Below are 27,298 nucleotides of genomic sequence, written 5' to 3'. Positions count from 1 at the left end.
AACCAGGGTTCCACACACAGTGCCCCGATCGAACACACTGGTGCGTGAGTTTGGTCACGCTTCCAGTTCAACTCTGCAGGGATGGGATTTGAGGAACACTGCTTTAAACCATAAAGCAATCCTCCAGCATGAATGAGCCATCACTCCATGAAAAACACAGCTTTGATCATTTTGGTTTCTTACAGCACATTTGTGACATCACACCTGAACATGATGCCCTCAGAGAAGGGATCGAGACTGTCCACCAGCTCGAGCTCTGCGTCTCCTCCCAGCGTGAGCATCTGATAATTCTCCTTCAGTTTATTAGTGATGATGTTGAATCCGGCCATGAACTCGTGCAGTCTCCGTTTGCGCAGATCCTCGCAGCCTCTCTTGAAACTGTCTCTCTGTGTGGTGATGTCATCCAGCTCAGCCACCCTCTGCAGATACAACTCCTCCTGCACAACACACAGGCACACATAGGGGTTGTTTGCGGTTGTAATTCATTGATGACAAACACACTTTCATCTGATAGCTGTGTGTGTGTGTACCTTCTTCTTGAACTCTGCGATGGCTCCCAGGTTGGGTTTCATGTTGGCACAGCGGTCCTCCAGCAGAGCGATCTCATTTTTGATGACATCTGGATTAGTGATGTCCTGCAGCTGATCTGGGCTCAGCATGGGCAGCTCTTCTGCTGGTGCTCCATCAATAGAGTGCAGTGACAGTTTACCGGCCTGATAGCAACACACAAACATCTCGGCTGAACGGCTGACATTCATTTGCTCTGATGTAAGCGATCTGGTGCTTCAGTCATCAGCACTCAACACATTTATTCCACTGAAATCGAGAGCGTGACACTAGTGTGGTGTTGTGTACCTCTTTCTCCCAGTGTTTGATCTTGTTGTGACACTCTGTGATGGCCGTGTCGATGTGTTCCACCTTGAGTCGTACATTCAGAGACTCTTTCTGTAGAGCATGTTCTTGTTCCTGAAGAGTCTTGATGTCCTGCACCACTGCCCGATACTCCTCCTGAACCTCAGGCAGGGCCTCCTACAACACACACACACACGCGCGCACACACGCACGCACGCACGTGGCAGGGCGTGAATGTTGAAACACAAATCCTCTCGCTTTAATCTAGATGGAATACATTCTTTTATAGGTCAACTGCTTTATTCCTCCCGCTCATTTCACCTCTTAAACTACTGAATATCAGCATGGACCGTTTTAATCATCTAGATCTATAGAATGGCCAATAAAATGAAAATATCACCGACTTTGTGCTGGATTAGATCTTTTGCCATGAACAATATATCTGTACTTCAACAAAAATTCTGTCATCATTTATTCCCTCCCATTTCATCAGACGTGCAGACCGGGACTGCGGTTAACTTCCTGCTTCTGTTTGGCTAGTGTCTATTAATATAACTATTTATATTTGATTTAATTTAGGTTTATATTAATTTTTATTATTATGTTATTGTATAATAATTTTATTAAATAAACAATTTCTGGAATGGGTCCTGTAGTTCGGTGGCATTTAAAGAAAGCGTGTGGTACACTGACATCTAGAGGTTGAGCTTGGTATCGCAGTCTAAATTCAAAATATTGGAGTATATATGACTCGACTTTCTCAAGTGGAGTTCAATGTTACCAGATACAGAACGATAAAGTGAAACACAACAAAAGGTCTTGTGTGTGCCTTTACCTCAGCTTGCTGGTACGTCTGCATGATCTCTCCAGCCTGCTCCTCGAGCTTCTTCAGTTGCTCCGTCAGCACCTCCATCAGCGTCTCGTTGTCTCCGACGTCCTTATCCAGCTGAGACACGCTCTCCTCACACTTCTTCAGATTGCTGACACATCACAACACAACATCTTTACACGTGCACAGCGATCGACCCTACGTGATGCTCCATGCGCTTTACCATAACACTGAAACAAGCAATCACAAGCAGCGAACTGACCGTCCAGCAGTCTTGATGGCCACCTGGGCTTTAGTGATGCTCGAGGAGCATTCGTCCAGCTGCGTGTTGATCTTGTCCAGTTTATCCTGCTGGGCCTTCAGCTTGTGACTGTTGATGTCCACGATGAGCGCGTGCAGTCGCTTCACCTCGGCCTCCACCTTCCCCGCTTTACTGGACGCCGTCTGGAAGTCTTCAAGTGACAAAGAAGCAAAGTGTGTGAGTATCATGAGGCGTTTCATAGCACTGTACTACAGCTCAGGTGTGGGCCGTACCCCTCCTGAACGTCTCCAGAGATTTCTCCATCTGCTTCTGCTTGGCTTTATCCGGAGCGGCTGAAATGACATTGGCTTCCAGATCTTTCATCTGAGTTTTGAGGTGAAGTTCTTGTTCTGCGAGACTCTAAAAGCGCAGCAGGTTTCATCATGGGCTAAATGAAGAAACTATTCTATGATGGTGATGATGATGTTGGGGTTAGTTTTCTCACCTGAATGCTGGCGCTGTATTTCTCCAGTGTATTCTTCATGTCTCTCAGCTCACATCTGGATCTGTGCACTTTTTCCTCCAGCTGAAGTTTTCTCTGCTGCCAGTCCTGTAGCTGTGTCATCTCTTTATTCAGAGCGCTCTCCATTTTATCCAGCTGCACAAAGACACACGTTTATCCTTCACACCACACGCGTCTCTCCCCGAACAAAATAAGACACGACACACCAAGCATCATTCTAAATCTGTTTTTCAAGGAACGCAGGAGCAGATGTCTCTTATAACTTGAACATATCTTTCAAAAGCTTTGTGTGAGAAACAGACAGACATCAAGTCTCTATGCAGCAAATCTTTCGCTAACTTGATAATGAAGTTTGCACCCATGTTCAAGAAACGCTGTCGAGTTGTACCAGACTGATCTAGATTCGAGTCCTATGAGAAAGTCAAGTGATCTGACCTGCGCCTGAGTGACATCGGCACAGACGGAAGAGCCCATGCGACCTTTCATCACTCGTCCTCCTCCTCCCGTCATGGTACCTGATGAACGGATGACAAGACATCAGCTCACGAGCGACTCTTCACTACCATCACAAAAACATCACCTGAAGATGGACTCACCGGCCTGCTCGATGATCTGACCCTGCAGCGTGACCACCCTCCAGCGCTTGTCCTTCTGAAAGGCCACACGCGTGGCCTGCTCCAGATCTCTGGCCACCAGCGTGTCTCTCAGGGCGAAGTAGAAGGCGGGACGCACGGCCTCGTCCGTCACACGGACCATGTCAAAGAGACGAGGAATGTTCTCTGGAGTCGAGATGGAGCCCATGCTCTGCTCCCACACTTTCATCTGAACAACACGGAACCGTTTTTAAGTATTGTTTTGATATGCAGCAAATCAAGAAAACCTTCATTTTCCATGTTCTGTCTTTAGCTCTTGGCTCTAATAGCCATCAACATTACAGTCATCATTTATCATCAATAAGCTCCGCTAAGTTCAAGTCAGTCAAAATGTGCTGAAAGCATCCGGACACACAATGTTACCTTGTCTAGACCGATGAAGGTGGCCACGCCGATGTTCTGGCTCTTCAGGAAGGTGACACATTTCTGTGCCGTGTCAATGGAGTCCACTAATATATTATCAAGAGAGCCACAGCTGGAGGAGATGGCGATGTCGTATTTCTCATCTATAGCACCCAGATCACCCTAATGAGAAACACGAGCAGACGTGACATCAGCGCTCTGTGTGTTTGTGTGTGTGAGAGAGACGTGACTGCATGTTTGTGTGGACGTACCAGGCGGCCCAGGATTCCCGGGATCTTTCCTGAGCGTTTCTGCTGCATGAGGGCGTCCAGCACTTTGTTTCGGCTGCGATTGCTGGACAGAGAGCTCTTAGCTTCAGCCACCTTCTGTCTCATATCACCAACTAACAACGTCTTCTGTCGGTCCTGTTCTGAGATCTGCACTAGCTCCTGCTCATCCTGAAACACACACACGATTCATGTTCATTTCATTCCTCATTCAGTGTCATCTGTTGATAATGGTTTGCTTCACACACACACCTGCTGGAGCTGTTTCTCACACTGAGGTATCTTGACGTTCAGCTCTTTGATGGCGGCTCTTCTGTCTCTCAGCGTGTCGACGGTCTCCTGCAGGGCGTCTTTGGCCTGTTTGAGCTGACTCACAGCAGTGTTGTGTTGACTCAGATAGATGTCCAGCTCAGACTGAGCCACGTCCATGCGTGAGCGTGTCTCATTCACCGCTTTACTCAACTCCAGCAGCTCCTGCTCTCTCTTCTGCAGGAGAAATCAACAGAGACACGTGTGTGGTCATCAAAATGAACTCTGCTCATCAAACAAAATCTTCATGCTGTTTTATGGTGTTGTTTAGGCAAAGCGTCTTACAGTCATGGACTGGACGCAAAAAACAGCGTTGTTAACTAAGCAACTCTATCAATAGATTTAGCCAGTTTTCCCACCGCTTTAGCCACTTTAGTTCAGAAACCTAGCGTCTTTTTGGATAAACCTTAGCATTTATTCAGCAGGAAAATGTGGCCAATACAGCCCTGCGAGCGTGAGGTCTTGCTTTCCTGGCTATAAATCAGAACTGACATCAGAACCAGAAAATATGTACATGAGAACAGTCTTACTGGGCAATAAACTGTATTATAATACAGAATGTTTAGAGAGCAAAAGTCAGACGGGTCTGATGTGGCAACGCAAATGCATCACAAGTATGTTAATTAGTATGTGACATCATCCAACGCCACAGTCCCAGCAAATATCCTGTGGGAAACACAGAGAGACGGATGTGTGACGTTACCTCCTTCTCGTCCTGCAGGCCGCTGGTCTCCTCCTTCAGACTCTCCATCACTTGAGCTAACTTCTGCTCCTCCTGCAGCTTCTTCTCCTCCAGCTCTTCCTTCTGAGCGGACGTCTCCGTGATTACCTGCTCGCTGCTGGCGGGAACGCTCCTCACCTCCTCCAGCTGCACAGCACACACAGTCTCATGAGAAACACGTGAAACATGAGCCCACCATGTCATGCTGCCCCAATATTGAATTATTGATCATGTTCTGTTTCGCATTGACTCGGTATGTCAGTAGCGAACCCTCAGGGCCGTCTGTGATGACCTAAACTATCGTAAAAATAATATTGAAAAAAGGCTGTCTGCGCATGCTGCAAGAAGTAGAACGTGTGCTTACATGGGGGGGGTACCACTGACAGAACAATAGTAAATCAATGAGAGAGATTACTTTTGAGTGACAGTAAAACTGACCAATCATATCATCTTTGTAAAAGAGCACGCTTTGTTTTTTACTAACTTTAAGACGATTTCCGCCACCTGGGGGATTGTTCGCAAGTAAAGAGAAAAGCAGAAGAAGCATCAGAAGTTGGTTTGCCAACCATCACAACGCTTCAAAAGAAGAAGAAAAGCAGATAACGTCATTCATTGTGGATGAAGTTCGTTATGAACATGAAGTCTCGGAAAAAAACCTAAAAGCTGATAAACGTTGTTCAAAACAACAGGAGGAAGACTTTGGCCCAATCCCAATTCTACCCCTTACCCCTACACCTCCGTTTGGTGCGTTCACGTGAAGGGGTAGGGGTGTCTCAATTCTCTTTTGGTTGGAGGGGTAGGGGAAGGGCCAGATAGCCCTTAAAAGGAAGATTTTTCGGGACCTCACTTCAAACGAAGGGCTAAGAGAAATTTCCAACATGGCCGCTCACTCGAGCAAGCAGAACCAAATGCAAGTAATTTTTGCCATTAATAAGGATTTTTATGACAATTTTTCATTTTATGTATGTTACATTCAATCTTGTGTTTGTATTTACGGTGATGTTTTCTTAACGTTTTCAAAAAAAATCGCTCAAGTTTGCTAGCGGACAGCACTGATTGCACGATATTAGAAAATATATTTTTATGTCATATACCCGGTGCATCGGCACATGTCCTCTGACGTAACGTTAGGAGCTAGCAACGACGTATGATGACGTATACCAGTGTAGTAGCGGTGTCCCATTTCTTACCGGAACATTTGTAACCCTTTCCCTTGCCACTTTGTTTCAAGGGGCAAGGGGAAGGGGCGAGGGGTAGAAAATAGAATTGGGCCTTAGTTATCAAGTCATTTGATCATGAAATTGTGAGTTATTTATGATGTGTAAGGCCGCCGTGCCTCAATTCATTCTGGTTGCTGATGTGCACATTTGTTTATGTGGCTTAACGTTAACTTGGCAAATATGCACAATATGTTTAATGTAAGACTGACCAGTCAAAATCACTCGTCTCAAATAAAGCTGTTATTCTGCATAACAGTGACATTTGATCAGATAAATGGTCAATTTACTACGGTCAGTTCCATACGTTTAGTTCACTGTAACGTTGCCAGTTTAACATTTACATTTATGCATTTGGCAGACTTTTATCCAAAGCAACTTACATTGCATTATCCTATACATTTATACATAGGTATGTGCAATCCCTGGGATCGAACCCGCAACCTTGCTTTGTTAACGCAATGCTCTTACCACTGAGCTACAGGAAAGCTCTATTATAATCTGTTTATTAGTTGGTGAATCTCTGTTTACTGTCTGCTAGTGTAGGTTTTCTTAGCTGAGAGCGCTCTCATGAGGTGTGGCTTTTTAAACTGGTATCGTGTACGTTAGTATGTTGGTTTATGATCAGACATACATGCCGATCATAATGCACATGTGTAATAATGATTTGTATTTGTATCGCGTTATTTTGGTGATAACTCTCTTGCTGTGTTCGGCTTGTTGCGTTTCAAGTCTGGAGTAGCATTGTGAATGTATCATGTGGTAAGATGTGGAGCTATGTAGTTTTGACACGCCACTCGCACAGAAAAAGGAAGAGCAGTTACAGTGTCTCGAATACAAAATGAAGAGTGATATACTGAAAACCCACGGTCATCTTCACCTGTCAGATTGATCGTCAAATACAGCGGTTTGCTCCAACTGTCCCTTTACATATGTTCATGTCATCTTGCCTATGTTCAAGATAAATCACTAAAAACAAGGTTCTGCCTATCTGGACCTACTCTGTCGATATATTCAGTGCATGGTCACAAAAGATATCAATAGCAAATTTCTTCCAAAAACCAGCAAGAAAAATTTAAATCAGCACATGACTTGCATGCGTGAATCAGCTCTGTGGGTCTGTTCTTATTGTAAATACCAAAATATGTCAAAGTGATGGCCCTAAAGAATGCTACTACAGGTTACAACTGTTAACAACTCACTGCACTCTAGGTCAGGGCTAGTCAACTGGCGGCCCGCGGGCCAAATGTGGCCCGCCAATCATCTTTACCTGACCCGCCTTAATATTTCAAATAAGAAGAGACTTTGAGAATGGTGTGCGTTAAGAAATGTGCATCCTGAGACGCCACGCCTTTGAAAGTTCAAAACGCTGCTACATTACCTACCCACATCTTAGAAGTACTGGGGGACTGTGGGTGAGTAAATTAACAGCAATTTCATTCAACATATTAGGGAATATAAAATACAATTAAAAGACAATATCCCTCTTAATTAAATATTATGAAAATGGATATACTGGATGCAATATTTGTGTGCATGTTTTAATATATGACCTGTAAGTAACAGCAACAAAAACAGTATAAAAGGAACAAAATGCAATAAATAACAGAAATACTAAATAAAAGAAGAAAATATGATGTGGGAAAAAACTGGCCCGCATCCTATTTATACTTTTGGAATCCGGCCCTCAAAGAAAAGTAGTTGAAGACCCCTGCTCTAGGTTAATACTACAAAATGCTGTAGTACGCATTAGTACACAAAGTGTAGTAATTACTATAACAAATTACAGTACAATACCTGTTACTACACAATGTTTTCTCATGTACACTGTTGTTAAGCAACCATAGCACACTCCAAACCAGACGGATACGAAGACAGTTAACACCGTATAATATATCTGTCACATGTCAAGCATTACATGTGACAGATAAAAAACACATGGCTTTGTTGTTCTTGCATTCAGAAAAACATTCAGTTCAATTCATAGCCGCTAAACTCCGTTATATGAACACAGAAGACGCTGCAGAATAAATGGCAGAAAAATATACAGAGGGCAGGTATTCATTTCTGCTCTGACAACCGCGAGACTGCCACAAACAGTGTGTGTGTGTGTGTATGTGTGTGAGAGAATGGTGAGAGAACATTGTGCTTGGAAAGTTCCTTATCTTTAAACCCAACTTTTAGGACTTCAGCCGGCAAAGTTTATCCTGTCTGACTAGCGCGTTACATGCCCACCTAACAGAACTGTACAGTCCGACATATACTGTATGTATTGAGCAGAACTGCTTGAGCAGAATTTGGGTAAACTAAAATTAAACTGAAATTATTCTTTGTTATTTATGCTTGCTTATTTATATATTTGTATTATATTGCATTATGAATGTTATATGGCAATGGAATGTACTAAATGGGTTTAGTTTTCACAGATATTAATGTTTGCAATTTCAGTAATAAATGTGTTCATTTTTCTAAAAAGGAAACAAATTAGTTGTCCATTTTAAGAGACCCGTCTTATTTATTTAGTATTGCTCTTTAATAAAGAAAAAGTACTTATTACTCGATTAATCGATGGAATAATTGGTAGAATACTCAATTACTAAAACAATCGATCGCTACAGCCCTAGTCTACAGCTGATTTATATGACAATGTGTAATAAATTACCTATAAAATCATTTAGTTTAGACAGGAGAGAGGTGAAACCAGAACAAATCATAAGTCGTTGTTGTTAGAGCTAGCTGCTCATTTAATTTAATTGCATGTTGTGAAAATAAGAACTGGAACAGGCAATAATAGTTCTTTTTAATGCCCTATGATACTGTTAAATTTCTGGTTCCTTTACGAACACTAAGTTTCTTTCTGTGTTTTGGATCAGCAGTAAAATCAAATCAGAAATAGGTTGGATGTTGTGAGAGAATTCTTCTGCAGATCTGGGAGCACAAAAACAAGACACAGAGAGGCATTAAGCTTTTGAACTCATTTATTTTAGAAACTACAAGTCTTTATATACGGTGCCAAAAGACATCTGGCAGGTTTCATATGTCCAGGGGTTCACAGAATGACCAAATAAGGTATAGCAGGTCAGACAAAGAATGTTTAGCTTAGAAGGAATCCCCTCCTCCCATGAATAGCCAGAAGGAATCCCTTCCTCCTACCCTCCTACTTTATAGCCAGCAATGTATAGTGAGCTTAACAACTTCACAATTCTTTATTTTGTGGGCTTGTATTTATTTATGCAGAAATTAAATCTAACAGATACTGATATGATTATTTCAGTAGATCTCTAACAAGGACTGAGGATCACACATTCACACACAAGCCATTCTTACTGTTTATTGCCAAGAGCTAAAGCTCAAGGTATAGTAAGGTGGGGAATTCTTCACTGAGCTCTATGAGCGTATGAGCATAGTCCGTTTACTGAAGTCGTGCCACTCGGCGGCCATGTTTGCAATGCCTCTGGGCAGTTATTTACGTCATAGCAAGTCCATTCTCTTTGAATGGTGGAAGAAGAATATTTCTGAAAACGCTGGCATTAATCACAGTTAAATAGCATATTTCTATTTCTCTTTATATTTATATATATATCACTTTTGTTTTCTTGAGGGCTCATATATTTATATGTATATTTATTTAGACATTTTAGAAATCGATCGCCTGGCAGACCTGTTTTATTAAATGCCTGGATATCTCAATTGAAATTAGCTCGCATGAGAGTGTAGTGAAAGTGACCTATTAGTCAGATATGGTGACCCATACCCGAAATGTGACCTCTGCATTTAACCCATCCAGTGAACACACACAGCAAGTGGGCAGCTATCACTGCAGCAAGTAGTGGTAAGGTGCCTTGCTAAAGGGCACCTCAGTCGTTAGCCGCCAGCCCTGAGGATCGAACCGGCAACCTTCTGGTCACGAGTCCGACTCTCTAACCATTAGGCTATATTTGTAATGGACTTAAAAGCAGCCCTGCTTTTTCTCCATCCTGCCCACTGTGTTTGCTTGCTACTCTCCAACGTGATGTCGCCACTCCAGCAACCACACTCCAAGACCCGCCCCATTTTACTTCTGATTGGCTAGTAATGTTTGTTTGGTTGAGAGTGATAGCTGTGTTCTTCTCATACAATTGGTAGGCGAACTTATGAACTCAAACTGATATTAAGAAGCTTTTTTAAATGTGATCTTTTTTTAGTAAATCTTTTTTTTCCGCAGCCAAAGCCGCAAGCCGGAGATCTGGCACAGTGCCGGAAAACTTTAAGCCCTGTGTGTGTGTGTGTCTATATATATATACAGGGTTTTTCCTGCATAGAGAAATTGGAGGCGGCCGCCACAGTGGAGGCACTGTTTCATTATCAGCACACTGAGGCGCTAAAAAGAGTTCCAGAACAAGAGCCAGCCTGTGTTTCACGGCTGTTTGTTTTGCATCAAAGTACGTTTAATTTCTTGATATTTCTTAAATTAACATGACGTACATCATTGTAATGTCTTTAGCTGTGCAGTTGGATCGTTGAATCAGCGTATACTGTACACAGTGAGTTCGCCAGTATGAACAGAACGACTCGCACACGAATGACAGATTCGAACAGATTCATTTAAACTATTGAACTTTTCAGTCACTAGCGAACATAAGAGATCTCTGAGTCATATATATATATATATATATATAAACTTAGGAGTAATAAATCATCATAGCACTTTTGTACACATGTTAATTCTTGCCAGCAATGTACAGTACAAGTGATATGTGTGTTTATAAGGCAATGTTTATATAGTCAATAGGGATGGGCACGACTCGAGTACTCGAACGCGACGATCGATGGTGAAAACCATGATCGTTTGGGTCTATAAATACATTTTTTGATTATTTTCTTTCTTTCTGATTGGTTATGCTGGCATTTCGGGTTGTGCCCAGATATTTGATTGTTGCGTTGCGAGAGTTTGCGGTAAAGAGTTAAGTCCGGCCCAGATAGCACAGGTACATCTTTAAGATGTCTGCTAAAGATCTGGAAAACATCTGCTGTGTAAAAACATCTGCTAAACATCTTAGAAAGAGCTGTTGTACATCAATTCTAAATCATACACATCTTACAGACATCTTCTAGAGGTCTATAGGACATCTGACAGCAGACGTCTCAGAGATGTTGGGCAGATGAGCAAACAGCATCTGCCAGATGTCTTGCAGATGAAAATGCAGACATCAAATAGATGTACGTGTGCTATCAGGGGAGCATATAGGGCATATTGAAAGCGCACAGCGATGCTTGGTTTCACTTTAATAAACCTGACAAAAATACAGTCAAGTGCAAAATGTGCAGAGCCAAGCAGCATACAAAACAAAAATCTACAAGTTTGATCCGTTAACATCTTACACTTTGTTTAACGTTACACCGCACGCGAGCGGCGCGATGCAACATGGCGAAAGCAAAAAGAAACTGGACGTTATTTGCGTCTCTTTGCGCTGCATCCAGTGGGCACAGAACTTCTGTTTATAATGGGCTAGTGTTGTATTCGTGCCGCTCGCGGTGCAGGGCGAGCGTTTTCAATCCATTCCCAGGTGAGACCACTACTATCAGACAGACATGTCAGACGGGCATAAGAGACTTTACCGTCAGACACTGACAGACAGAAATGTGACAGGGCAGAGATGACGTTTCATCTCACGCTGATATTTCTTTTAAATGTTTACTTTATTTTCTAAAACATTGATAGTGAATTTTTAATAATCTAACAGAGTCGGTTTAATTATTTACTCAATCTTATAGTTTTATTAACATACATTTTCGTATCAGTGTTGTAATTAAAACCTTTTCATTGTCACCATGGTAAGGGGGACATGTCCTGCCCCCTCTATTGCCCTGCCCCCAATTAATCGAGTACTCAGAGTCGTTTTTCAAACCTGTCCAGTACTCGAAATGAAATATGATCAAAAATGCCCATCCCTAATAGTCAACAGGTTAAACTGTGACAGAGCGTATCAGGAGGGTCTTTATAAAGAATAAAAAATATATAGTGCACCACAAGAACACAATACAGATCTCGAAATGCCCTGAAATATGACCCCTTTAATAAGCTCATGTTTAGGGTTCATGAAGATTGAATCACACATGTACTTGATGATCTGCTCATGACAGGGTTCTTACACCTTTTACAAAGTCAAATTCCAGCACTTTTCCAGTGTTTTCAATGTGTGTTTTCATGCTTTTCCAGTAAATACTTACTGATATGATATAATATGATATTGTGCTAAAAAAGATCCTAAAATGACATTCCCAACTTGAATTGATAATTAATAGGCTTACATTTTACATGCTTCCCAAAAATTGACTATCATTTGCAAGACCTTGCAGGGCCTGAATTTTATTTTTAACAAGTGTTTTTTGTCCAAAGCAGATATTATTTTCACGTCATGTTTAAATAGCAAATAAATTTCCGCCCATTGGCGTGCTGGTCTGAAAACGAGGCTTGTTCAGGTGCATTGTTGGCGCGTTGCTAGTTTGAGGCAACTGACATAGACTGCGCCACTGACCAACTGAAACCTGGTCTAAAGTCGACGGCGCAATATTTATTTATTTATTTAAAGAGCGCATTAATAATACGCACCTATAGGCGGTTGCACAGTGCGTGTACATTCTGCTAAGTACACACAGAGGGACATGCAGCAGCACACAATAATGCCAAATATGGATTACAATGTAAAAGATTATTATGTACATGACTTCTCGCACGTATTAACCTCACACACGAGCAGACGAGTTCTCTCTGGAGAAGAGTTCAGTTGCTCTTGCAAATTCCTCCATGTAAATGGCGAATCTGCCATGGCGCGAGCGCAACTGGCTCTTAAAGGGAATGGGAGATGATACTCTGATTGGTTTACTGCACGTTATGCCCAAAACACACCCATGACTCATTAAGAGGATAGGGACAACCCTTTTGGATCATGCGCCGGACGCGCCGACCATTTTTTCCGTCATTAAACTGGCAAAAATGGATTCGGACACACCCCAAGTACACCTGCGCTGTGCACTTTAGACCATGCGATTAGATCGTTAAAATGGGGCCCAATGAGATGATCCATATTGCGCCTCATCGTCTTGAGTCTATCACACACCATAAAGAGCAAAACAGCTTTTAATTATGAATCAGATAAAAAAATTATATATAATTTGGAACTCGAGATTTTCTTTACAAACAGTTCATTATGACTTCAAAACGTTAGTGCGTACTGGACGAAAAGCGCCGCGTCTACAATTCACAGGTATCACGCAGTAATTACGTTTATTTTATTCTCTTAGTCGAAAAACGTGGCTTTTGAACTTTAATCAATGAATAGGCTCTACATCACTTTGGTAAATCAGTTATAGATTTCTTGTACCTGATATTTGTGGTAAAGTTGAATAAAAATATGTTTTCTCCTTACGAAAATTAACCATGGTAAAATGAAAAAACGTCAAATCAATGGAAAACAATACGTTAATAACGATAATATTTATATAATAACTCACTGGGAATAGGCTATTTAGCACAGCGGGCGAGCACATGCCCTTCGGGTCCGTACATTGGCTACTGCACTGCGATTTTCAACTACAACTCTCGGGGTTCCCGAACTGCGCACTCGGCTGCGGTACATTACACTTAAGAAACAGTTACATGACTAAAAATGACACTTTTTCATCGATTCACACGCTTATTGTGCTTTGGACACAATAATATAAACAATAATGATTGCCATAATCGTGCAGCCCAACCATAAGGTATATTAATATTGCAATAAAACTTATTCGTTTATGATACGAAAGAAAACACTGAAAGGGAACGAATGTGTGTGTTTTCCCTGTGTTCAAAATTAATAGACAGATTACCTGTCGGTGGGTCCTGAACTGAAAACATTTGGAGCAAGATTTATAAAGTATGTAGGGAAACGGATGGGAAAAAAAATCGTATTTTCACTTTTTATTACTTCGGTCATCTATATTGCCAAATAACGTAGTCTACTTTTGTAAAAAATAAAAAAAAAAGAACAACTATATAATAATATTGTAGCGAGGAAGGCGGGACGAGAGCCGTGGGGCAGGAAGGCGGGGCCGGTGGCGTGAGTGATAATGAGTATCAGCTGTACGTGCACCGGTCCCGCCTTCCTGCCCCACGGCTCTCGTCCCGCCTTCCTCGCTACAAATATATTGCCTAATATTATTTGAGACGAGTTTTACATTATTTCGTTAGGCCTAATCTTGCAATAGACTGAGTGCGCTGAGTGTTTGTTACATGTGACTTATATTTTAAAGAATAAGGATTTGTATATGCCGTTCGGGAACTGGGCTAGATGAAAAACAGAGAAGAGCTGATAGTGGAATTCAATTCTAAAATGAAGACACAATGTTTCGCGTGGTTACATCTGTAGATTCTTTTCATTATTAGACCCACGTTGAAGCAAATACACTTGTGCGGGAGTTTCTATTATTCAAGCCACACTTGCCGGAATGATTTAAATTATACCATGGTCTTTTTGAATACTCTATTCTGATTGGCTGGAAGGTCCCCTCTGCTTCGCGTTGGGTGGTTCTTGGCCTCCATGTCGTGCATTCAAACCCTTTAACGCACAGCTAGCGGTGGATTATCCCTTACTTATGCGCCATCCCCACAATCTCACTGCGAACATTTTACGTGGCTCAAAAACGCTCAATCCCCATGGAGAAAAACGTCCTTTCTGCAGACTTTGGAGAAGGTTACTCGAGGATTTGGTCTTCGTTTTTTAACCATAAATTGTATTTCGTTTTCAATCCTTTCAATCTGTTCCATATGAAGAATTCAGCAGTCTGTCAGATGACTTTTCGTTTAAACGAGCATTTTCTATCAGGCTCCCCCATTTAACTTCCAGCAAAACCAGATATTTCAGACCGGGCAGAGTGTGGTATTTAGTGGGTTTTGAAGCTAAATTATTTGAGTAACGTATACTGTGTGGAGAGCATTCACTTAACATCATAATCTTATTTTTGTCAGAGGTTGCTTTTAGAGGGTTTTGCATCTGAACTCTTCATATGTCGCCGCCTGCCACGTGCACAGAGAGCGGCAAGTAAAGCTCGAGCAGAATGTTTTTCTTAAGCTTTAAGTTACTTCATCTAAAAAGTGAACTATTGTCACATAATGATTTGATTTGAAATTAAGCAAGTACAATTTCAAGCAGTTTTAATCCCTTTATCCCAAATCAAAGCATTTTTGAAACCTTAAAAACACAGAATTAAAAATCAATCATTTTCCAGGATTTCCAGCACCAGTACAAACCCCATCATGATGATATAACCGTATGGTTGACAGTGTAGGACAGATAGACACGTGTCTCACCTTCTCTTTGTCTTTCTGCAGCTGTTTCTGCAGTTTCTTAGTTTTGCTCTTGGTGTGTTTGAGTTTCTCGCGCACCTCCACGTCCTGCAGATCCAGCTGAGTGAACTTCTCCTTCTGACTCTCGATGAACTTGGTCAGTTTATTCAGCTTCCTGCACAGCACACAAACACACAATGCAGCAGACGTGTACACTCATATAGACAGAGAGAAATGAGAGACGTGTCTCACTTCTCCACAGTCTTCAGCTCCTCGTTCTTCTGCTTCATGTTGTCTGTCAGCTCACTGCTTTTCTCACTCAGATCTTTGGTGTCCTCTTGAATCTGGTGTTTCTCCACTTCTTTAGCAGACACGCGCTGTTTTAGATCATGACTGGGAAGAAATTAACACCATGTGTCACTAAAACACATGTATTCTCAAAGCTGAAAGCTAACGTATGTGTGTGTGTGTGTGTTCATCTTACATGTAGAACTGACACAGTAAGCTTCTCTTCTTGAAGATGTCATTCTCTAAAGTGAGAAAGTCCACAGCTTTGTTTTTTTCACCCTCCAGAGCACTCTTCTCCTTCTCCACCAGCTTCACTCGATTCAGCTGCGCGCGCACGCACACACACACACACACACACACACACACGTCTGGTTTACTATCCCCGTGGGGACAGTCCATAGGCGTAATGTTTTTTATACTGTACAAACTGTATATTCTATCCCCTATCCCTAAACCTAAAGATCATAGAACACTTTGCATTTTTAGATTTTTAAAAAATATTGTTCTGTACAATTTATTAGCTTTTTTGCCCATGGGGAACCTCAATTTTGGTCCCCACGGTGACACGAGTCCCCATGTGTTGGTGTGTATTCAGGTTTAGGTCCCCACCGGGGGACACACACACACCACACACACACACACACACGCGCACACGCACACGCGCACACGCACACACACATACTCTCTCCCTTCAGCAAATCATTTCTTCTTCATCAAGATTTCAACACTTTACAAACAAAACAGTGGATCAAAACAATGGCAGAATCCGAAATGGCATACTTCCTTACTATATGGTAGGCAAAAAGCAGTAGGCATACGAATAGTATGTCCAAATCGTCAGTATTCATAAAAGAGTAGGCGAGAAATTCCCGGATGGCTTGGTAGTTACACCCAGATTTAGAAGTACTCAGCGACGGATACTTGAGATGCTCTATATCCCATGAGCCCACAGGACAGAATACCACCCACAGCCCGCAAACAGTCTCAGCCGACTTTCATGTACGATTAAACATGTTGTTAATTATTGTAAAGCTAATGTAACATTAACATTGACCTTGCTTTGTTCTTAAATTGACCGTGTTTTATATTGTGCATAGTTTTAATTCATAGAATTTAAATACGAAGCATTAATATTGAGCTTATTTTCAGCAGTTTATTTACGTTTGTGTTTTATATGTATATTTGCCCTTTACAATATTATATACTGCTTAAATGTTTTTTTTAACTCACAGATATAACAAAATACATGATAATTATTCACAGGATCATTTTAATCAGGTGGTTTTAACAGATACACTTTGGCGCAATTCAACTTTCTAATCACCTTTCATAAACGAATAATTATAAAACACAAATAAGTCCTAAACCAATTAATTATTAAAATTACATTGCTTATTTATCCAAACGAAAAACCAAGAGACGTGTAAAAATGGTGTAGTTTTATGGACAAGGAAAGAAAAGAACAGATGAGGAGAAAAAGTGAAAGTTAAACGAGAGTGTGGTCAGATAACATTTGGATAACGTCCATGTTAAAACATACTTGGCACTCTTAGGTTGTTTTTACTACTACAATAGAATGCATATTGGAGCAACGTATCTACGTGAGAGACATCAACCAATAGGTAGAATACAGACAAAAGAATAATTTGCAGCAGTTTACAGTCAAGCATGTTTCTGTTACGAAAAGAACATCCCATTGGCATAATCATTCTTCACAATGGGACGTGTGGATGGGCCTGTTATTGACGAAATTAACTGAGAAAACGCATCGCAAAATCACAAAGCTGCTGTATTCCTTTAATTGTTTACCTTTATCATATAGCCCTACAAGGTAAAAATGAATTGCATGAAAATAAAAGGCTCTGAATGTGCTGTACTTGAAGAAAACTGAAAGCTTTGTTTCATGTGTTGTTTACTTGTACAAAACCCATGTTACGGTGTTAATGCAACTTGTCTCTCATAACTTAAGTTGTTGGGCTTGTCATTACATCACATGGCTAATCTCTGGCCCACACTCCAGTACAGTAGGTGGCGGATATGCACCTCAAACGCAAGTTGCCACCCGCCATTTAAAAGGAACAGAAGAATTACGTCACATGATCACGTCAATATGGCATACGACAGACGATCGCATTCGTACAAAACCCATTCAGGCAAAACAGTCCGTACCCATTTATCCCTCGTTAAGTAGGTACTTACTGAAATTGAGTACCTACTCATTGAGTATGCCGTTTCGGATTCAGCCAATATCACTAGAAGAGCGCCATCCTTCTAATAGGGCGGCACTGGTCCAGCATGCCATGTCAGTATCACATTCTCTGTGTGTGTGTGCCGTTTGCTCAGGTGATGTTGTGGTACCTTCTCTCCTCTCTGCTCATTGAGTAACTCCACGCGTCTGCACAGCATATTGATGGGGTCTTTGAGACGACACGATCCGATGATGTCCTCCAGATACTCCAGCATCCCTTCATCATGTTCTGTCTGACCTTTGGGCTTCATCATAGCAATCTGCTCCACCTCACCCTGACAACACACACACACAACCTGATTTCAGGCATGACAGGTTCATTTGGTACACTCCTCACACACTCTCTCAGCTTATTAGGTGTCAAGAAAATACAACACACTTTTCTAGAGTGCACACCTTTTTCATATTTTTGTCAATGAGACACGATTGATAGATGTTTGTAAAGATAAAGAGGCAAAGATCTCAGCCATATTTAACTGAAGAGAATAGCAGTGTTCACACCACAGCTGTAATGATAGAGCCACCGAGAATGAGATGGTTGGGATGAGCGTGTTACATGAAGGGCTTGTCTAACCTGGCACAATAAGAACTCTCAGCGGTGCAAGTGTATGTTCATTAACTAATCACATGCCACAAAAAAATAAAAGTTCAAAAGCCACGCTAACATTACATGTCACATACTGGTGTCATGTGTCTTTATGGGATCTTTATAGTCATCTGTGTGCGTGTTGTGTTCTTTTCTCCACCTGAATGATATGTAGAACCATATGTTGCTGTAGATTTCATCTTTTAGCCTTTCAAGCAAAACATACACATCTACATCCCATCTCCTCGACACACAACGAAAACATCTTAAATGACGGCGTTTGGTTACATTGACATTATGAAAAGAATTGGAGCTGTGTGTTAGAGTGGCTTCAACGCATGTACACTTACACTGAACCAAAGCTGTATGTATTCCAGTCACCTTTGACACTAGAGTTTGAGGAGGGTCGTGTCTGGCATGTTTTAGACAGAACTTTGATCCGCCACCGAGCCGTCTCAGATCAGCCTTAAAGTCCCAGTGAAATTAAAAAATGACAATGCCTATTTTTCTATTGCAGCGTTTATTGTAAATAGTTGATTCATTCTCTTTTTAAAATTCATGTGCCCTCACAATTTCCAGTTAAAATCTGTTACCGCACTTCCTTCCTGTAATGACTATCCATCTTATGTTAGATGGCTTGGGTGGAGCATCCGTTAACTCCTTCCCTTCAACTGTCAGTCTGCTGCCAGTTCCATTTCAAAATGCAACAGCTGTTTTTATACATCCAATCAAATCGCAAAGACAAAAGCCACGCCCATTCTTTTTCTCATTCGAAATTACATTTTACGCAGAAATGCGTACAAGTAAATACACAAGTAAAATCCACTACATTACTGTCTGTCAGTAACTTTAAACATCTACAACCCACCCAGAACCCTGCGTTCAATGAATGAGTGAGGACTTCAAAACCTGCACATGACCCCTCTGTGAAACAAAATCCCACGGCACTTCTCGTAAAGAGTGGGGGTGTAACCCCAGCAGAGAATTTTGTTCATTTGAGTACTTGCAATATCTGAAATGTTTCCAACTATTTGTAAATCGTGAGAAAATTGTCATTTTAACCAGTGACACGGACCGTGTCTGTCAGTCAATGGCATCATATCCGCGTTACCAAAGACACTAGATGGAAAGCCTGCAACCTTTAGTCAGAAAAACGCAGAATGCAGGAAAGGAGACTAGAGGCTGTTATATGATTGGCTGAGGTGCCTCACATGATTCATGTAAGCCGTTACGCTTTCTCCAGACCTTGCATCTCTCTAATAACACAGTCTCTGGCGTTTTCCCTTGGTTTCTGCTTTTACTGCCATAGAAACCATGACAACGCAGTCTCACGGACAAATGTGAAAGTATTAGTTTGTAGCGTCCATCAAGCAACTATCTTGTTTTGCGCAGTCGTTATGGAGCACAATTACTCTTTACCATTTACTAGCAACTGTTTAGATTCCTTTACTGACAGAAACCTTATGATTATTATGTCGATCAACAAGGTTAGTCTTATTGTCTGAATGTCTTTTTCTTAATTTAGCACGAGTGTCATCGATATATTTACTGAACAAGCAGTAATCGTTTTTAGATCATATCACTAAATAGTTATAATTTAATTTTATGAATTACATCTAATTCATTACAATGAAATAAAATCACGTCATCAAACGCAACATTTATAAAACTTTGTTACTTTACATCATCAGACAATCGTCTGATTGTTTATTAGCGGTTTATTAGTTGAAGACTGCAGTTCCCATTATTCCACGCTCCTTCACAGCATCATCAAGCTACGCCGTTGTTGTTTTGAACATATCCGTTTTGAATGTGCGCCTTCTAGAGGTGGTTTTTACAAATTGCACCTTAAAGCTTTATTTAGCCTTTATGGCAGCTTAGCCTTTAGCGGCTTTGGTATAATTCTACAGAAAAAAGTTAAGGGAAACTTCTTAATATCACATGAACAATGTAGGCAATTTGAATTTTTTTTGCATAAATCTAAACATGTTTCATAAATTACTTATCAAATATAGAATAGTATACTATTAGCTCGGCTAACAATATTTTAGTGGATTCACTTTTGGTTGTTTCTCCCCAAACTCTGCCAGATTGAGTTACTACATGTTTAAAAATGCATTAACCAGGAATTCCTACTATTTTGTTGCTTTTGCGTGAGAAAAATGATTTTGTCTACATGTAGACCAGTTCATTATAACTAATGTTGGGTACAATGAACATGAATGTTTAATATCACTGTCTTCATGCATTGTTAGACATTTAAAGATGTCCCTGCAGTGGGAAATTGGGGGGAGTGCTGGTACATGAAACGGACCGTACATTTGTGTTTTTAAACTCCCAGTGAATTGGAGCAAGCGTTCAATCTGTCTGAGCATCCCACATCCACATTCAGAGGTCAAGCGTGGATTATGGTCACTGTGGCAGGAAATGAAAGGCATGACACACACGGAAGGCTAATGATGATGAGCGGCTCACTCCCGCCTCACTGAAGCAGCACACATAATATTGGGGTTGGCCTTGACTTTAACACACGCCAATATTTACGTGCTGCTAAAGCGGGAAAGGTAGAGTAGGTGAATGTCGACCTGTGCTCTCACGCACAGCCCAGATGAGTGTTTGAGAGTCCCTTAAAATTCTAGAGCAGCAAATGATGGTTTGCACCTTTTGCTCACCGTTGAAAACCATGATGCGCTGCTATAGCAGTCTAGGGCTTTTACTCACCACTGAGAAGAACACACATAAAGAGAGCAGAGGTGATGATCACCCCGACAATCCTGACACACAGTGAAGAAGAGAGAGGTGATGATCACCTGTAGAATGAGGAAGCGGTTGTGGTCCAGATCGATGCCGTGGCTGCGCAGTAACGTGCCCACATCTTTAAACGTTGCCTTCTTGCCGTTGATGTGATATGCAGATGAGCTATCTTTTCCAGCTGTTCTGGACACATAGAAGGAACTGTTGGGCATGACGTCGTAGTCGTCTCCTTCCTGAACGCACAATTAACATATAATTAACACAACAACACTGAACACAAAACGTAACTGAATCTGACAAAAACGAATTTAGCACAAGAAATCTGTATTTGAGCACATCCGTATCACCACTGCAGTAACCAAGAGCAGATGTATAACTCAAAACTGCTACAAATACTACTACAAACAAGAACGTTATTCAAACAAAACATTCTCTAGGTCAAATATGCAGTGCATGTGAAGATGCGTTAATGCCATCTGTTCATCAGCAGTTTACATCATGTGATGTCTAACAGTGTCCAGACACATCCAGTCTGAACAGCTGCAGAAATCAACTAACAGGATTCCTCCTGACTACAGGTCATAACCCAATCTGACATCATATAGGCTGCAGTCTGCTTGCTGTGAGATGAAGATGGTTACCTTGTCAACGATCTTCTGAAAGTGCACCTCTACAGTGCAGCTCTGGATATCCTGATGGATGTCAGAACTGTGGATCAGAACCGACAGCTTCTTCGAGCGGATCTTCTGAGCTCTGTATCCAAACACAAACAGCATGGAGTCGATCACATTAGATTTCCCGCTGCCGTTTGGCCCTATGATGCATGAGAAGCGCTGAAGGGACAGAGAAAGGCAACAGCAGGTTATTGACAATATTTACAACAAACCAGCGTTAAAACAAAACAGACCAAGTTAAATACTATCTGCAGGTCACAAAGTAGAGGTCGATCATTATTGGATTTCAGCAGTACATTTTGATAACGGTTTGATTACTTGTTGATTCTGAGTAAAACATAACACTTCCAAGTACAATAGCCATTGGGTTGGGTGATGTCTACCAAATAGTCATGGGAAGATGTCTACAGAAAAACATCCTGATGGACGATGACATCGGGGCAGTGCTGGGCACAGTTATGAAGTCAGGTGCGTCTTTTACAGCTTGAGCTGTTGGAAGCATGATGGTGCCAAAACTTCTTGATGTCTGTCAGTCATCAGCGATGGCATCGTCTGCGCATTATGTCAGACTACGCTACAAGAGGAAAGCTTGCTTTCCCATAATCCCCCAAAAGCTTATGAGCCATTTAATTGAGAAAACTGACAAGCCCAAAAAAAACAAGATAGTGGAGAAATGCGATCTAAAGCTCTCACAGAACACACTGGTGTCATTTTTGATTATCTGAAAAGCTGGAGCATGAGTTGTTTGCAGAAGACTTCACTTGCTTTGATATCAAACACAATGACATTGAGACAGTTGATGGTCTTACCTTATGAAACGGGCCCAGGATCTGCTCGCCAGCGTATGATTTAAAGTTTCTGTTGACAATGTGTGTGATCATGAGACGTGGAGCGCCGGGCTCTGAGCTCATGGCCGGGGGTGGAGGAGGAGGGATGCTGCTCAAAATCTCCTCCAGACTGCGATTATCAAGCGCTTCAGCAGACTCACCCGCAGCAACATCTACAACATCACAAAACAGACTGTAACTGCTAGGGCTGTGTATTGGCAAATGCCTCCCGATACGTTACATATCACAATAGATGGGTCATGATACAATATATTGCTATGTATTTCGATACGATACACATTTGCGATATATTGCAATACTTTAAATAGAAAATGTAAAAAGTAGAGCTAGAAATACAACATGCTGTGCACCACAGGGGGTTTTCTGTAAGGATAAGTGTAAAAACATCCCTTACCTCTGAAGAGTGGCCATGATGTGCGATGCATGGACCTTTAGATCAGAGGTTTGGGTTCTCAAACTGTGGATTGTGCCCCTCAAGTGGGTAGCACAGGGGAATAAGGTGGCTCACGCAAGTCACTTGGCTGTTGTGGTGCATTACAGTTAAAACAATGAACATGGGCAGTATAAAACCCCTGCTTCATCCGTGCTGTAAATGCGCTGGTGTCACATCCGTGAAAGCACAATAAATGTCATTGTTACTTTTCTTAATAAACTTTCTGTCCGATGCACTGCAGTAGCCATGTGACTTGTGTCATGACTTGCGAAGCCTACAAACAGCATTATTTGATATAACTCATTACTCCATGACTTATTTTCAAAACCAAAGCACACCCACACATCAGCTCTGAGAGCTCCAAGCGTTCTTATATTTTTCGCCATGCTCGCTTCCACTTACTTTTGGCCGCATGTATATGACATGATTTTTTAAAAATTAGATTAAAAAAAATTAGCGATAGTAGAGCTATCACTATCGAAAAAAAATATTGCGATAGTTACATGTATCAATATTTTTGCACAGCCCTAGTAACTGCACTGAAAACTCTGTATCACTGCTCCATCTCTGTCAGTGAAAGTGTGTTTAAGGCCGAGACACACCAAGCAGACACCAAAGAACTAGTGCTGAGTGAACCTGACCGTGATTTTACCTTCATTTTTACTTTTTTATTCACAAAACTTGTGCCGTCACACCATAGGTCACATTTACGGTACAGGGTTTTTCCTGCATAGAGAAATTGGAGGCGGCCGCCTCCATCAAATGTCGTGCCGCCTCAGGCTCTCGCCAAAATTACGTTGCGAGTCTTCACAAGAAATGCTGCGTGCATTTAACAGACTGTCATTTGTAACTGCAGTTGCGACATTACGCCACAGTGGAGGCGCCGTTTCATTATCAGCACACTGAGGTGCTAAAAAGAGTTCCAGAACAAGAGCCAGCCTGTGTTTCACGGCTGTTTGTTTTGCATCCAAGTCTTTAGCTGTGCTGTTGGATCGTTGAATCAGCGTATACTGTACACAGCGAGTTCGCCAGTATGAACGCACATTGCGTTCAGAACAACTCGCACACGAATTCATTTAAAGTGAACCACAGAGAATGCAAGATGTGAATGAGCTTTGCTCATTTAGAAAGAATTTAGGTAAATTCAGTTGGCTGTTGTGGGCTGAAAAGTTAGTTGAAATGATAAAATAGCTTTATTTGTTTAAAAAAACATTTCTGTTTGGTTGAAGTAATGTTTTATATAACTTAATAATTGTCATTTTTATCTAATTTTATTAGAACTTTTAATATGTCAAACTCAAAGTCACTTTGGTTAAGCCACTTAAAGGTACGGTAGGCCTACGTGTGTGTGTACAAGATCAGGATGGCACCACCTCCGCCTCATTTTGAGCCAGGAAAAACCCTGACGGTATACTTGTCAATTACCCGGATGTCTGTGCAACAGACAGAAAAATTAAATGGTAGTCAAAGTGGTACAGTTTAACAGTAATTAAAATATGACACCGTAATACTATAGGGGTGTCGAAATTAATCGTTTTTATGATGCATCGCGATGCAAACGAGGATGATTCGATATCAGTTCAGTAACAGACCATAACCGGTTATGACGTACTTACGTTTTTCTGACGTCATGTCGCATACGTGCTTTTACTGCTTTAGCAGACAATGGCGGAGGTAGGCGAGAGTAATTAAAAATGCTAACTTGAGAAACCACGTCAGCCGTTTTCACCCTGAGCTGTTAAAGCCTGTCAGTGCCACTGCTGTCTGTGCTCATCCAGTTGCAATAACATGCGATTCCTGGACTTCGGTCGTGACAGAGTCGTATGTGACAATAACGGTACATTACATTAGAGAGGACTGGGAGATTACTACATTCACACTGCAAGCCTTAATGCTCAATTCAGATTTTTTGCTCAGATCTGATTTTTTGTTCGGCTGTTCACACTATTTTTAAAATGTGGCCAATATCAGATTCCAGTGTGAACTCGTGATGGTTATGAACGGAATCGTATGCGCAAAACAACAATAACACATAACAGACAGCACGTTTTCATACAGAATTAAGCAAGGGTCTAGTCAGCGGGTGTGTTTGAGTTTATGCGGTGCCAAGCGGATTGATCTCACAGCGGGATTTCAGAGCATTCCCGGAGCAGTCCGCTCTCGGGCTGTGTGCATGCCGGTTTGCACGTCCCAGCATGGAGCAGAACACACCTATAGCTTATGTTTTACCACCATGTCAACACGCATGCGAGCGGTGGATGCAAAGCAAATAAAAGAAAATAGACACCATTAATGCGTTTGTCGTATTGCATCGCGCCGTATCCAGTGGCAAAATTTCTTATCATAACGGGATTCTATAGTCATTTGTTATATCGCATCGTGCGGCTCACGTGCGGTAGACAGTGCAAGGGTTTATGTTTATAATCTGATGCTTGATGTTTGGCAACCGAGCTGTAATGTGCACTTCCGTCAACAGAATAGCGCGTGAAGCTTTAAATTAGCGCAGAAATATGACGCAAGTCGATCTACAATGATGCAAAAGTCGCGTGAATTCCGATATGACCGTTCAGACTGAGGTCGCATTGCGAAACATCAGACCTGAATCTGATTTAGGACCACATATGGAATTGGCTCAGATCAGATTAAAAAAGATCGGATTCCATCTGGTTTGTCCTGTTCACACTGTCATACAGTAAACAGATCTGGGTCGCATATGAGCAAAAAAATCGGATTTTGGTGGCAGTGTGAACGCAAACGAGAGCTGTTTATGAGTCTCAAATGGGTGCTCATCTGGCAGAGCTACTGTCTCATGCCGTTATTGGATAAAGATTAGGGGTGTAACGGTTCAAATTACTCACGGTTCGGTCTGTGTCACGGTTTTAGGGTCACGGTTTCGGTTCGATTTGTGCTATGTTCAGGGAAAAGGGACTACTGACAAATAAAAATAAGAACAAATAATCAAGCTACAAGTAACAGCACCAATAAAACAACAGAGCAAAGCAGAAAATGAAATAAGATACTGTATATTTACCTTTTAAGGTAGAAATGGATTAAAGTAATCAAATAAAACATAACATTGCATATGTACAAATTAAATAAGACGAATCATAATTGAAGTTACAGAAGCTATTGAGTCACAAGCAGTGAGTGATTTCCTTGACTTTTAACAGACAGCAGGAATATGCTGCTGTCGCTTTAAGAGGAATGAAATGGATCCAGTACACTGATACTGTACACATGCGTTGTTTTTCGTCTGTTCACTTAAGACATAACCTACTATGTTTGTTAAGATACTCGACAAGAGGGGCATGTTGACCTACTTCGTGTGTGAATTTGTCCGTTTAAGCGCTTCAAAGACAACTCAATATTTGCGCCATCATGTCTGAGACTTGATGTCTTGATGCACGCTTCGGATCTTCTCACAGCGCGCAAGCGAGTTTTCTTGTGCATCATCTTGCACTTAAATGTTTAAATTGGCAAGGCTTGAATGAGTGTAGTTTAAACAGCAACATGTGCTGTTAAGGTCTCACCGGCACTCGCGCGCTCACAACACCCTGGTGATGAAAGCATAAATGACTGGTCATATTACAGCATACGTCAATCCTATTGAAATTTGTCTACGTTATTTGATTTGTTGTAGGTATTAAATGTGTATCTATCGACAAACATACATTAGCTGAACTTTGTCAGTCTGTTTTATGCATTATAATTTTTAACGAACCATATTATAAATGCGTCGTCAGATTTAAGATGAGCCGCGGTCCAAGCGCATTGGACCGTGTGCCGAACCGTTGGTGGACAACCGTGCGGTTCAATTATTTACTGAGAACCGTTACACTCCTAATAAAGATGTAGTGCTTGTTACAGATAATGTTTTATGTTTGATACATCGAAGAAGAGCAGATAAATTAAAGGTTCAGTTCATATATCTGACCGCTTGTATTTATTGACAAAATTGTATACATGTGATTGTGAACTAGTAAAATTGAAATTTGAGGATGCAGTGCATGTTAGTCATTAATAAATTATGTTAAAACATGTATAAATGACTCATTCTTGACAAAAAGCTGTGTGCGTGCGTGCGCACATTTGAATAGCCTAATGTCGGGCTGTAAACGGGTTCGGGCTTTTAAAAAGCTGTCAATCAAAATGTACTTGTTGGGCTCGGGCCGAATTCTGTCGGGCT

The 27,298-nt window shown here is 41.4% G+C and overlaps 1 protein-coding gene across 1 annotated transcript in view; it reads right to left on the bottom strand.

The window, feature by feature from the left end:
• The window catches only part of smc4 (structural maintenance of chromosomes 4), a 34,115-nt gene that overhangs the window by 5,145 nt on the left and 1,672 nt on the right, over window positions 1–27,298 (bottom strand). The window contains exons 3-22 of the mRNA XM_057351519.1: window positions 22,641–22,831; window positions 21,799–21,990; window positions 21,214–21,390; window positions 17,928–18,092; window positions 15,766–15,893; window positions 15,534–15,674; window positions 15,306–15,456; window positions 4,740–4,904; window positions 3,980–4,213; window positions 3,713–3,898; window positions 3,462–3,623; window positions 3,042–3,267; window positions 2,881–2,960; window positions 2,428–2,580; window positions 2,216–2,342; window positions 1,944–2,133; window positions 1,688–1,832; window positions 856–1,029; window positions 531–713; window positions 205–437 (exon numbers count right to left, since the gene is read on the bottom strand). Of these exons, the coding sequence (XP_057207502.1) occupies window positions 205–437; window positions 531–713; window positions 856–1,029; window positions 1,688–1,832; window positions 1,944–2,133; window positions 2,216–2,342; window positions 2,428–2,580; window positions 2,881–2,960; window positions 3,042–3,267; window positions 3,462–3,623; window positions 3,713–3,898; window positions 3,980–4,213; window positions 4,740–4,904; window positions 15,306–15,456; window positions 15,534–15,674; window positions 15,766–15,893; window positions 17,928–18,092; window positions 21,214–21,390; window positions 21,799–21,990; window positions 22,641–22,831 (3,403 nt within the window). The remainder of the gene's footprint in view (window positions 1–204; window positions 438–530; window positions 714–855; window positions 1,030–1,687; window positions 1,833–1,943; window positions 2,134–2,215; window positions 2,343–2,427; window positions 2,581–2,880; window positions 2,961–3,041; window positions 3,268–3,461; window positions 3,624–3,712; window positions 3,899–3,979; window positions 4,214–4,739; window positions 4,905–15,305; window positions 15,457–15,533; window positions 15,675–15,765; window positions 15,894–17,927; window positions 18,093–21,213; window positions 21,391–21,798; window positions 21,991–22,640; window positions 22,832–27,298) is intronic.

Source organism: Triplophysa rosa, linkage group LG14 (assembly GCF_024868665.1).
Source record: "Triplophysa rosa linkage group LG14, Trosa_1v2, whole genome shotgun sequence".
NCBI classification, from domain to species: domain Eukaryota; kingdom Metazoa; phylum Chordata; class Actinopteri; order Cypriniformes; family Nemacheilidae; genus Triplophysa; species Triplophysa rosa.
The sequence above is the reverse complement of the archived record's forward strand: the minus strand, read 5'-3'. Positions and strand labels throughout refer to the sequence as shown.